This window comes from Sapajus apella, unplaced genomic scaffold, assembly GCF_009761245.1.
Source record: "Sapajus apella isolate SASKATOON/1434 unplaced genomic scaffold, GSC_monkey_1.0 scaffold2, whole genome shotgun sequence".
In the NCBI taxonomy this organism is placed as follows: domain Eukaryota; kingdom Metazoa; phylum Chordata; class Mammalia; order Primates; family Cebidae; genus Sapajus; species Sapajus apella.
This window is the reverse complement of record NW_022436942.1, coordinates 49,602,944-49,617,134: the sequence shown is the minus strand read 5'-3', so window position 1 is coordinate 49,617,134 and position 14,191 is coordinate 49,602,944. Positions and strand designations below refer to the sequence as shown.

The 14,191-nt window shown below is 34.0% G+C and overlaps 1 protein-coding gene across 1 annotated transcript in view; it reads left to right on the top strand.

The window, feature by feature from the left end:
- The first annotated feature begins 555 nt into the window (after window positions 1–555).
- EPYC (epiphycan) overlaps window positions 556–14,191 on the top strand; it is a 38,753-nt gene continuing 25,117 nt past the window's right edge. Inside the window, exons 1-2 of the mRNA XM_032297467.1 lie at window positions 556–632; window positions 2,980–3,157. Of these exons, the coding sequence (XP_032153358.1) occupies window positions 2,993–3,157 (165 nt within the window). The 5' untranslated portion in view covers window positions 556–632; window positions 2,980–2,992. The remainder of the gene's footprint in view (window positions 633–2,979; window positions 3,158–14,191) is intronic.

Sequence of the window (14,191 nt, the reverse complement as noted above, 5' to 3'; positions counted from 1 at the left end):
CTGATCATAATTGTGCATTACTTTTGGACATAATTTTTTTAAAGTTATGCAAAAGGTTCATTGTTCACTGCTTTGCTATCAAAACATTCCATGCAATTAAAATAATTTGGATAACTTTTTTTTTACTTTCCCAAAATTAAACAGGTAAGGTTTCTGTAACATTTACCAAATTTCACTTAACATTAGTGAAAAGTGAAGAAAACAATTCAAGACTTCGAGTTTTGGGAAAATTATTCCTTATTAGAACTGAAATATCCATATATAGTATCACTGTATACATGAACTTCATTTCTTAATAGGTGAATTTGTTATAGATGAGGTATATGAAATCCAACTTTTTCCATTTAAAAATCTTAAGGTGACACTTTGGCAATTATAACTCCATGAACATAATTTCAAGAACTTTATATACTATGTGATTTGGATTCTACTGCTTAGAGTGACTATAAAATAATTTGGGGTTTTTTAAAGACTGAGAAGTATTTCTCAATGTTAGGTTTTGCAAACAGAAAGTTGAGTGTTATAAATTCCACCTCCCACAGACCAGAATTCACATCCATTGGTCAGGGGCAAATACCACTAGCTCTGCATCCTCAGTCACTTTGTGCCATTTCACCAAGTCAGAGCCAAAGGTAAGTTTTTATACTTGCTTTCTTCTTGGGTCAAATACTTTTTTCCCTACTATAAAAACCTTTAAAAAATAATTCAACTTGCTTGATATCTTCTGGGGAACTTTGATTCAATGGATTTGGTTTATTTTTGTTATTGACTTTGTATTTATGTTATTCTTGGAAAATCCAAAATTTTGAAATAGCTTAGGAATTAATAACATACAGCAAATAGTTGATCTCAATAGTCAGGACAGATGCCAATAAAAGTATAGTAGTTTCCAATATATGCCTTAGGTCAAGTGCCCTGACACAGACCACATTCTTTGCCAGTATAGCCACGTACTATTGATTGATATTAATTGAAATATTATGCAAAGTGAGGAAATAGTGAAACTTCAGGAGTTTAAAAATATTGTGATGATTACATGACATTATACATTTATATATTGAAAGTTTTAAATATACAAATTTTAAAATATTAAGCAATGGTATAAAGTGAACACAAAATTAAAGTTTCAATTAAAAACTATATTAAATGCTAATATAATTATTTGAAGAAAAGAATATAAATTTAACTAACATAGATAAAAACTGTTTATATTTTTAAGATTCATACAGACTGCCTTATAGCTGATAGCTTTAGGAGCAATGCAAAATGCAAATAAATTCTGAGATGTAGCCATATGTAATCAAATATAGCATAAAGTGAAAAAAACGGTCAGCAAGTGTATAATTTCTTTGAACAATGGAAGCTGCCAGAAATATATAAAGAAAATATTTTTTTAAGTTGGTAGTGGCTTCTGTTAATGTTACCAACTTGATTATGGGAGAATGGTTCCTGGAAGATTTGCAAACCCACTGCTTTATTAAGTAGGACTTTGTTGGTAATTGCCTAGAACAGTTCCAAATCTGCAATCCTGCAAAGACTTCTGCAAAGGCAACTGAAATAGAGGCTTAGTTTATCCAGTGTGAATAAGAAATTTATTTGAAGAAAGCATAGAAGGGCTAAGAAGGAGCTCCTTGTACTGCTTCTTATTCTCAGAGGAATTTCATATCCTTCTGCCTAAACCTGCTTCATAAAGGCTTTCTTTCAAGTAACTGAAGGTCATTTTGTCTGCCAGTGCATTCAAGTTTAAAAGTAATATTTATCATGAATTCCCTTTTATATGTATGCATAAGTACCAACACCACAGGTACTGTTCTTAAAGTAAACCCAAGAAGTGTGTCTAAGATATAAAACCTTCCAAAATTAGACATGCTTGATAAAGAATTTTACAATATTTGCCTGCACAATAAAGGATCACCAGGTAACGTTTTGATAAGACTAACTTAAACGTTGAAAATTAAACATGAAGGTTTTTTTTCTAAACCAAAATGTATTCAAATGAGTATATATAGAATAAAAAAATAATTAAAATTATAGGATTTTGATTGAATCCTCAAAAAGCATAATGTTATAATGAAAAATAAGATTTGTGCTTATTAAGGAATTAAAAAACAAAGATGGCTATAATCCCATAGGCGTACAAAGGAATCTTGCCAAATAGTGCCTTTTAAACATGTATTGCTATTGGTTCTGAGTTCAAATCTTAGATAGTTATTAAGAATTAAATAAAATAGTAAGAACTAAAGAAAATTTTTTTTCTGTTCTATTTCATTAGGAACATTTTAAACAATATTGCATGAAATATTAATGTGCATATTAAATAATGTATGTATTTATATATCCAGAGGCTACAAAGAAGTAACACACAAAAAAAAGAAACAAAACTTTGTTACTTTGTTCTTAGGCCTCAATGTACAAGAAACAGTTATGAGTCCTAGGTTTTGTAAAATTATGTTTAAAACCCCACCAAGCCACACCCTGGACCACTCAAATTGGAATTATTTGTGGATGTCTTAGTTGTATTACCAGTTAACTCTGTCTCAGTTTCTTCACCTATAAAATGATATGACAGCTGCAGTCATCATCATCATCATCCTCATCTTCTTCAACTCCATATCCCAGAGCTGATAAAGGATCTTAGTATTTAATTAAATGGCAAAACTCTTAGATGTCAAAAAAGTTTTGTGAATAAGCTCTATTTTTCCCTATAAGATAAAATAAAATAAAACTAAATAAAATATTATTGTAATTAAAATATCCACTGTAAAACCAGAGACAGGTTTGTGAATGAATTTGAATATCTGACAGCAATGGTCCTAGGAAGTAAGATGATTTTGTGTGTTATGTTTATAAATTATCCATGGAAGGAAAGCTACCAGGTTGTGTTCTTTGAAATTGACACTAATTTATCATTTCTATTTAGTGCAGACTATTAATAAGTTTTCAATTAAATATTGGGGCATTTTAACATTTTATAACTAGGAAAGTTGGGAAAATGAAGACATTAGCAAGACTTGTTCTGGGACTCGTCATCTTTGATGCTGCTGTGACTGCCCCAACTCTGGAGTCCATCAACTATGACTCAGAAACCTATGATGCCACCTTAGAAGACCTGGATAATTTATACAACTATGAAAACATACCTGTTGATCGAGTTGAGGTAATCAATCTTCCTACTGTTGAGACTTTTAAAAGTATGGGATGAGGAATGGGTGGGGTTTGTTCTCTTCAAATAGATGTTTGAATTGCTTTTTTAATAAGTAGAAAGATTTTATGTTAATAATTTCATATTAACCTTTTCTCCAAAACATGTTCAATCTTTTGGAGGTTAATACTGGAACAGTCTTTTACTTTTTTAAAGTTCATGTTATTTCCTTGAAATTTTGTTGCTAAATTGAACATAAAAATGTATTTCTGTGAAGTTAGAACAGAGAAAATTAGTAAAAGTTGATCAGCAAGGAAAAGAGTTAAAATGCTATGCATGCAATGATGAGGAAAATCTGGGGTGAAGGAGAGAGATGAGAGATTGAATCAAATTAGAAGAAAATAAAAATACGGAGAAAGGACAATAGTTTGGACAATCTGAAGAGTGAATGTGCTTCCTTAAATAACTGATTGTCTCTCTGGCAGTAATGTGGAAATTGGCAAGGTTGTAATCCATTACATAAATCTGACATACATATTCCTAATTAAATGCAAGGCTTTTAATATAACTAAAGGATACTGGCTGATTTTTATGAATCAGAAAGCAAACAGACCTTGAAATGCTGGAGTGTAAGTAATGTGCAACACCGACAAAAACTAATTAACTATAAATAAACAAAAAGAGAAAGCACATCACCTTGAAAGGATTATAACATATTTTGAGCAGTCTTTAAAGTCTAAATCTTCGTAGAATAATTACTTTTGATAACGAAGGATAGGAATTATTTAGATGAAATCATATATTTAACTTGTATTAAACTTAGATACATCTTTACTAAGAAGATAGTAAAAATTTTCAATATTGTTTATGTTGCCTTATGAAATACAAGAGTCAGATTTTCACAATGTAATAGTTTTTCGAAGTCTACTGCTCTCTCCCTCTTCTCTTTCTTTCTCTCTTACTCTCACCCTTACCCTCTTTTCACCTTCATTTCATCTTTCCTCCCATTTTTACTCTCTTTAGTAAAGGTTTATGCTCAATAGCAGATCATTTTTCTTCTGCACTTTTGATTGTGGCTCTATTTTCTAAGTCTCTATTAAAATTCACTGTTTGATTTGTTTTAGTATATGGATTCTGTTTGTTAACAGGATTTTCTATTGAGAATTTATGGTCCTTAACACCAATCTTGCCCTATGTGACTTCTGCATCTGCAATGTGATGCATCAACGTAGAATATAAGATGAAATTTTTCAGTGGTTAACTCATCTGCCTTGCTCCTTTTTCCATCTTGCATAAATACATATATATATATATATATATATATATGAGACCAAGAGTCTCTCTCTGTCTCCCAGGCTGGAGTGCAGTGGCACAATCTCGGCTCACTGCATTCTCTGCCTCCTGGGTTCAAGGATTCTTCTACCTCAGCTTCCTGCATAAATACATATTTAAAAAAAAAGTGTCAGTGCATTTCTGAATTGATCTACCAAATTAAATATTTTAGTTCAAACTTATTTGTCATTTACCCCCAAACTATTCCAGAGGATCAGAGAGATTTGATGATTACCATAAGTGAATCTTCTATGTTGAGTAGGTTTTGGGAATGAATTCAAGGATGTTGTTTATTCCTTTCACATGATCAAATGCACAATAGAAAAAAAAAAAAAACAAAACGTTACTTGGGATCACGGCTTCTATAGACAAAATAGAAAAAATGACTGTATCTGCAGAACTATTTTTTTTTTTAGATGGAGTTTCGCTCTATCACCAGATGGAGTGCAGTGGCATGATCTTGGCTCACTGCAACCTTTACCTCCTGGGTTCAAGCCACTCTCCTATCACAGCCTCCTGAGTAGCTGGGACTACAGGTGCACACCACCATGCCCAGCCAGTTTTTGTATTTTTAGTAGAGACAGGGTTTCGCCATGTTGGCCAGGATGGTCTTGATCTCCTGACCTTGTGATCTGCCTACATCAACCTCCCAAAGTGCTGGGATTACAGGCATGAGCCACCAAGCCTGGCCTGTTTGCACAACTCTTTTAACCCATTCCTTACTGTCAGAATCATTTTCACTGCTCACAAAGCCCTAGAGAGTCTTATGAGGTTCTGACATTTTTCATGACATTAAGAAATTTAAGCTAACAAACAACTATATAAAGATTATTTAATATACAATCTTAGTATCTGTGTTTTCTGAAATAAAAACTTCTCATGAAATACCAAATATAAAGCATTGCATCTTTACATACTTCAGCATTTACCACATACAAACATCTCTACTTTTACACAGAGTACTTTCTGAGCAATTTTACTTCTAACCAAACTTAGAATCCTCAGTGACTGAGGAATCCAGAGAGCCACTAACAATTATTTGTGGTTGATTGAAATATATCACTTATCCCTTACTTAACATTCCTTGGTGATGAACTCATCATCAAAAAAACCAGTTTGTAGATAGATGGTGTAGATATAGATATAAATAGGCATATACATATGCTATAATGAAACTAATGCATTTAAAATAAAAACTGTAAATACATTTTTTAAAATATTTATAGTGTTGATCTAGTAACGAGAAATCGACCAATTCACTCGTCCATTACCCATGAAAAAAAGAAATACAAAAGTAAAAAAGTATGATAAAGTAAATAAGATGACATGAGGAACAAAATTTAGAAGAACTTTAGCTGAGATATTAACAAATTAATATGAATTGCTTTTCAAACAAGCAAAGAAAAATAGTGCACAATTTCTTATGGGGTGATGTGAAGCAAAGATCATAGATCCAGTCATGTGAACAGATTAATTAATATAGTTACTCAGGACCTGAATTTCTTCATGCAGTCTTGGAGGTCCAGATTTCAGTGACTTCTGGTAAGCTTATTTATCTCATTTTTATATATTAAGGTGAGTTGTTTCAAATGTTCCTGATTTCATATGAAACTTTCTGACTAAATACTACGAACATAACCAATACAGGGTACCATTGATGAAAAAACTCCATGGTAAGTAAAGCACATGGAGAATGGTAGAATGAGATTCTTCAGATTTTTTTTTTTTTAAATCTCCAGTGGCAAGGGTATGTTTCTGCCTGTTTTAACAGATAATTTATTTCAACTGTAGAGCAGAAAACCTTGATTCTAAAATTATAAATTTATAGGATAACTGAACAATGCCTTTGACATATATGCCAGTTTCTTATAAATTATAAGACTTGGCATCTTCGACCAGTGTAATAGACTTGATTTAGGCTTTGGGAGATTAATTCTTAAGCATTTGATGTTTGTTGTAGGCAGAATCCTAAGATGTTACCTAACGGGCGCATCCCCTAGTATGCATATATCATCTATAACTCTTAACATCATGGGTATTTGGGGATATCACTCCTGTAATTGGGCTATGCTATATGGCGCAGTTGAACTTAAGAAAGGGAGATTATCTAAAAAGGCCTGACCTAACTCATGAGCTCTTTAAATCAGCATCTTGATGTCAGAGTCAAAATTTGAAGCATGACAGAGATTCAAAGCAAAGTGAACTATCTGTTGATGACTTTAAAGACAGAAGGGCCCACTTGGCAAGGAATGTAGAAGGCCTCTAAATGGTGAGAGAAATTGATGGCCAGTAAGCATATGTGGTCCTCAGGCCTATAGACACAAAGAACTCTGAGCTCTGCGTGAGACCACAGCCTTGGTCATCATCTTGACTTTGGCCTGTGAGACCAAAAGAGAAGCCAGTCAGGTCAGGCCTCAACTTTTGACCCACAAAAACTGTGTGCTACAAAAATGTGTATAGGTTTACTAAGTTTATGGCAATTTGTTATGCAGCAGTAAAAAAATAAAATGACATGGAAAAATTGAAAAGTTTTTTTTAATCTGAAAATCAAATTTGAATTATTCCACTGCAAGTGTTGCATTTGTGAGTCTAGTGATTTAGGTGGCCAATAAGCTAAACCATGCCCAAACCCAGAGGAATAATTTCAATTGAACTTTGTTGATTTCTTCTGATGGTGGTATATTTATTGCCTCCTTAGTGGTTGGGAAAGGGTCATTAAATTATTTGCGTTTGAAAATTATATGCAGTAATATAATTCCAAAATGATGACTTATGTGATTTCTCATGTTCTAGACTATCTATGATCCACTGTTTTCTATATTAGAAGCAAGTTTTAGGGCCAACAATGTCATCAGAGTGCTATATATTACCCAGTAGGTAAATTGATTGGTGTGACGTAAAATGGTTTCAGTTTTTACTGTACTTTTATTCTACCCTAATGCTGTGTATAGGAATTGGTTATAGGCTATATAATAAAACTGTAGACTTTTTGCTTTCTGATAAACAACAGCTAACCTTGAGTGAGCATCTCTTATGTGCTAGGTACTGTTCTAGTCATATTACATATATTATCTCATGTATTTCTCACAACAAAACTGTACATTGCTATTGTTATTCCTATTGAATATATGAGGATTTTGAGACAAAGAGCAGTTAGGTAAGTAGGTAGACTAAGATTAAACAGAATTACATATCATAATAGTGATGTTGTCTTCTCATATCAGAAAATAATTTATTAGGTTGCAGGGGTATTCAATTTGTTTTCAAAGAACAACATTAGCCATACCGAGTAATGCATTTTTCCAGCAAAGTGCTTGGTAGCAATATTAAGATTTATGGAGGCTCTACAGAAGGATGCCAACATCCATTCCTCTAGTAAAATTTTCCTGGTTTCATCCAGATAAGTAAACTCCTCCTCACCTGTACAGCAATAATTAGTTTAGCCTTATATAATTACTTTCACTTTGCCTGTACTATCCCTGTGTATTCAATAAACACCAAGAAATGCTATACTACAAAGTGCTATAGAGCTGTTCACTTTATTTGCTAAAGGATGAGATGGAGGGTATTTACAATGACACTATGCAATGCTCTTTGTGGAGACATGTAAGAAAAATTTCTCTCAGGTCTCAGTGTCAGAATGGATTGCTGCTTCTAAAAACCATTGCTTACTTTCTGGGTTCTATATTGGTAACTGTCTGTGCTTATCATTTTGGCTGGCCTGCTCAGCAACCTGGAGCCCAATATTTGTTTCTGTCTTCTCTGGTTTCATATAACTTCACCTACCTTTATTTTCTTGTCACCTCAATGACTTAGGTAGATATTTTTAAAGTATTACCATATGTTGTTTTGAAATTGTCTCATATCCTTTTTGGAATGAGATGGCGTATGTATTCATCAGTAAATAAAGTAGCAATGAATTAAGGAATACCAGTAAAAACTGGTCAAAATATTCTTGCATGAGAGATGCTTTCCCTGCAATTTCTCTCCAATGGTCTTAAAATTGAGGTCAGTTCTCCCCCATGAAGAGATAAAGTAGCTGGAATGTTTAAAATCATCCTTATAAATAAAAGTACCATAACAGATGATGAATTTTTTATAAACTTTAGAAGATTTTTTCAAAGGAATGAAAATTAAATTTAGCAAAACTTTAGTAATGGTAGAGAAGTCAATAAAGACAGTTGTATCAATTAAAATTTGAGGATTGGTTTCTTTTTATTTGTCATTATTATAATATGGTATAATGCAAAATAACCAAACCTTAGCACCAAGCGATATACCTTTTTATTAAATCTGCACATGTACCCCTGAACTTGTTAAAAATAAAATTTAAAAAAATAGAAAATAATTTTAGAATATATGTTGATGCTCTGTAACACCAGAAATTGCTTAAGGAGAATCAAGCTAATTCTGGACAACTTCTATAAATCAAAGTCCATTTTAGATAATGATATATAAAATGTATCTTAGCATTAGTTTTTCTAAATATAATACATCAGCATAGGACTGCATTAAGGTTAGAGAATAATTAGCCTAGGAAATTGTCTCTGTATTTCGTGAACACAAAGTACTTATATTAGCAATATTTACACTATTCTGGTGACAAAAGATATGTAATACTTATCTTTATATTTAAAAATATATCCTACTTTGGACAATTTATACAGTATATTTTAAAGCTTCATACATATGGTTTGCATACTCAACACGTTATGTTGGAAGAAGACACTTCAACACTATCAGCCTGAATTAAATATCCTTTTTCAGAGTATGTGAAAAGTAAAGCTAATCTCTCTCTCTACTGAAGATGATCTGCAGAAAGAGAGGAAAGAATTTTGCTGATGAGCTTTTAATATGGTTGTCTGATCGACTTCCCATATGATTCTTTTAAAAAACATGGTTAAACTAGTTAATTCTCATCCTAAGCTACAGTATTTTAGAATCTTAAAAACTTAAGCAACAACAACAAAAAAAATACAATTACGGAAACTCTTTGGGAAAACAAACACTGATAGTCTTTGCCAGTGACTTCTTTATATTTGTATTCTATATTATTTATGAGACCACAAGCATAACTCAAATAACTAACCCTGGAAATAAGATATTATTGTAACCATTTAATTCAATAACAATAACTGAGGATCGGAATTTTGCCCAGAGTTTTCCATCTAGTAAGTTTCTGAGTAAAATTTAAATCAGAGTATTTTAATGCCAAAGGAGAAAGACTTTGGCCCTAAAATACCCCATTTGTTTTCTGCGTTTTCTGTTTAATCTTTACTTCTTTGAGCTGTGTCCAGTGCTGAGGTTTCCTTTCTCTGAAATTAAGTCATTTGATTATTAAGAATCAGAAAAACAACCATTTTCAAGTGATTACAATTAACAACATCTCTTTGAATGTCAAAGTGTTTAAAGTGGCAAGAGGTAATAGGATCCTTCTGAACTAGGAGCTGCTTTGTCAGGAATATGAGGTTTGAGCAGTCTTTGCCAAATGCATTTCTTCCTCATCTCTTTTCAAGATAAAATAGAAAATAAGATACAGCTTCATTGCCAGGTATTCATGGTTACAGTCTTTTAGATAATTAATTTAGATCACAGAAACAAATGTGAGCACCAGGCTCTTGTTTAAAGCAGAATTCCACTGTGCTTAACATATCTACACGTCAGTATGTTAAACCCATAAAAATACATCTTTAGTAACTCAGGCCAAAGAGTGCAGAGCCTTTTAACACCTTTGGAAGTCAATTGTTGCCATAGTGGTAATAAAGAGAAGTAGCTTCATGATTAATTTATTCAACTGTGAAGAACAACTTGAGAGAGAGAGAAACTCCAAATTTCCTTCTTTTAAATGAAAACCTTAATTCTGTGCTTGAGTAAAAGTCCAAATATTCTGGATTTCAAATGCTTTTTTAAAAGAACAAAACAAGAAAGGTCAATAATTTAAATATTGTCTGCTGAATATTATCTGCTGTTGGTCTGGGCTTGCTCATTAGCAATTGATTGGTGCAATGAGTATCCTAAATCAAGTGAATAAATAGTTACAGCTATTTTATTTCCAATCTGGCTCTACTTGAGCACATAACCATTAACACATACACTATAAAGAAGAATGAGAGACACCATTGGCTTTGGGTGTTACTCATTTCTACACCCATTTCCTCACTGGGAGATGATCTTGTCGTAATGCTGAATAACACAGGAACTAGAGTCAGACTTCTCAATATAAGTGTCAGGTCTGTCACCCAAACTGCATAAACTTGGGCAAGTCATACAACCTCTCTGGGCCTGTTTTCTATTTAGAAGACACCTTTTGAGGATTAAGTAAGATAAACATGTTAACTGTTTAATATAGAGCCTGGTACATAGCAAATGTTTAATAGATGCGAGTAACTTTACCATCAAATCACTCACTCAGTTAACAGGAACTGACGCTTATGTGCTGATGATGACATATGCCCTAAAGAAAGGGATGGTATTTGGCCTATGATGACGGCTAACCCCCATTGTGCTTGGGTTCATATTAGATCCACTTACTGATCTTTTGCTGAGAGCCAAGAATTAGGGAAGGCAAATTAGACCAAGTCTCTTCTTGTGCCTTAGCATTCTAGGCCTAGTAGTCTTACAAATAGTTTCAACACAGTAGAGGAACTTAAAAAAGACAGACACAAGATATAAGTATACAGGATCTGTAGCTATCTGTTGGAATGTAAGTTTCTATGAGTTCACTCACAAAATGCATATGCTGAGAAATTATGTTCTTGACTCTGTCATTAGTTTTAGACCTGGCAGCTAATCTGAGATACAAAGTATTTATTTGTTTATCCATTACATTTTCTTAACAGTATTTAAGGTTACCTACATGAATAAATGCTATAATGTGCACACAAATTAGCATACAAAGTTAAAATATAAATCTTAGCACAATAATTTTATCTCAAAACATTATATAAAATATATGTAATATGTATTATTTTCTATTATCTGCAATATCATATCTTGTATTATATATATTATTGATCATGTGTTATGAGGTGACAAATACAAATTAAGAAAGTGAGACAAATAAAAAAATAATCGTTGGGAACATAATACAAAGCCAGGAGTCAGGTAGATATATCAAAATTTACACCATTTTGTATTGTAACTCATAGAGATACACAAAAATAGTAAAAATTTTCTGGGCAGTAATGCTAGGTTTTAGGGGACCTCTATACTTACTCCCACTATGTCTTATCTAAATTCAGGATCAGCTGAGAAGAAGAAATGGGATTCACCCAAAAATAGAGCTCAAAAATGTTCTATTTTATATTGATAAAGGCAGGGTTTACCCCTTGAATTTAATATATGACTTCAGTGTGAAGCAAGTAAGAGCTTCCTAATACAAAACTCCAGAAATAAACTATGCCATCAGTCACAGGTAATGCTGGCCAGCTACAAGCCTCAGGACAGAGCCTACCCCGTAAATCTTTGTTTATAGAGGGGCAAAATGAAATGTATGCTGTTGATAAACAGTCAATTTTCCCCAAAAGGGAAGGTGAACCACCTGGGGCCAGCTCCTTCTCTCGATCATTAATTAGCTTAGATATGAGAAAAGGGATCAACAGAGGATCTAAGAAGAGATTTGATTGTTCTTGAGGAAAGTCCTAAGATGGAAAACATCTTGGTTTAGCCTCATCCAGATGCTGGTCAGTTAACATCCCTTGACTCTGGTCTGTAACCTGTGTACTCAAACATGCTTTGGAGAAATGCCCCACCAAGAGTTAAATTATGACACCATATTTGAGGAATATTAGAGCTGTTCTTCCCTAAGTGTGGTCCCCGAACTGGCAGCATCAGCATCACCTGGGAGCTAGTCACGAATGCAAATACTCAGGTCCCACTCCAGACCTAAGGAATCAGAGAGTCTGTGGAAGGAGCTCAGTGAACAAGCTAGATCATTCTCATGTGCCTATTAGTTAAGAAGAATTGAACTAGGAAAATTCTCCCTAATATAATGTCACTTCTCTCAGAGTAACATTTGAGATCCTTCTGTTTTCTGGCAGAGTTTATAGATATGCAACGGTGGCAGAATCAGTCATCAAGTCTTACCTGAAGTTTCTCTTTCTTTCTGCATACTTGAAGGCTTCGAATTCCCCTTTCTGGGCTAAGGCCTGTCTTTCTACCATCTGATGCTGCATTGCACATGTTCTGTCATATGACAGACTCTCTAGTGAGCAAGCATTTTCAGCCAGGGGGTTCTCCAGTCTGGATGTTGTATGGCCAGTGGCTTCTACTCTTTCCTCCTGCTATGGATTTCAAGAAGTCTACCTCTCAGAGAGTTTTCTCCATTCCCCATCCTTTTGTCAGCTGAAGCAGGAATTTCTAATCCCCTGGGTACACAGTTTCTAGCAAGCTGTGAAGCCTTTTAGGAACCAGGCCACACAGCAGGAGGTGCGCATCCGCCCAGCCAGCATTACTGCCTGAGCTCTGCCTCCTGTTAGATCAGCAGTGGCATTAGGTTCTCATAGGGATGCAAACACTATTGTGAACTCCCACATTCTGAGGATCTGGGTTGTGTGCTTCTTATGAGAATCTAATGCTTGATGATCTCAGGCGGAACAGTTTCATCCTGAAACCATCCCCTGTGGAAAACTTGTCTTCCACAAAACCAGTCCCTGGCACCAAAAAGGTTGGGGACTGCTGATCTGAAGAATCAACCTCAGCAGATTTTTTAACTGAAATTACTATTGATATTTTTGAAGTCTGTGCCCCTGGGAGCCTAGTAAAAAACAATCCCTTTGCCACATTCTCCTCAAGGCTTTGTTCAACAGTTGAAAGTTCCAGAACTTGATTAGCATTTCTGTCTCCTACATCCTAGTCTGCATCATAAATCACTTCTCTGGTGCAGTGATTCTCAACCTTGGTCACATATTTGCATCAGCTCTAGAGCTTTTAAAAATCCCAATGCCCAAGCCATACCCTGACCACTGAAGGTGGAATTATTTGTGGATGAAATCCGGGTTTGGTGTTTGACTTTCCTCATCTATACTCTCAGTCTCACATCCGGTTGCCTTAAAAAAATCAATACGCTTCTTAATTTTATCTCTTTATTTATCTGGTACTGTGTTCTCTAGAAAAAGAGCCTTCTTCTTTAGTTATTTTTTTTTTAATTTTCTTTCTGTTCCACGCCTTCCTGGAACAGTCCTCTAGATTTTGTAAATCAGTAACAGATGAATCTGCTAAAAGCACCGTCCGAAACATTTTGGAAATCTTCACATTTCTCAATTGGATAATTTTAATTGGATATGTTGTCCTATTGGACTAATTTCTAAGCCAGAATTGAACTTGACTTGCTATCATCCTGCCTAACCCTCCATTAATACGCCTAATTTTCACTGGATGTTTCCTAATTCCACATTTCTCATTCTCACTCCTAGGCCAAATTCTAGTACACCCTGTCTTGAGTTTTCCAGGGACAGAGACTTACCCTGTGTTGGTTAACATGCACACACATAGGCATGCCAATCTCCTTGCTAATATTCAGTGTGGGCTTTAAAAGGTTAAATGACATGTATGCTAATTTATATTATATGCTCAATTCCTTGACACATTTGAGAAGAAGAGCAAAGAAATACATCTAAAAAGATATTGAAACTGGATCATCTTTTTGTCAGTGTGTTCTATCTGGAGTTATATATCAAAACTCTGATTAAAGACATAAAACTAAAAGAAATTAAATCT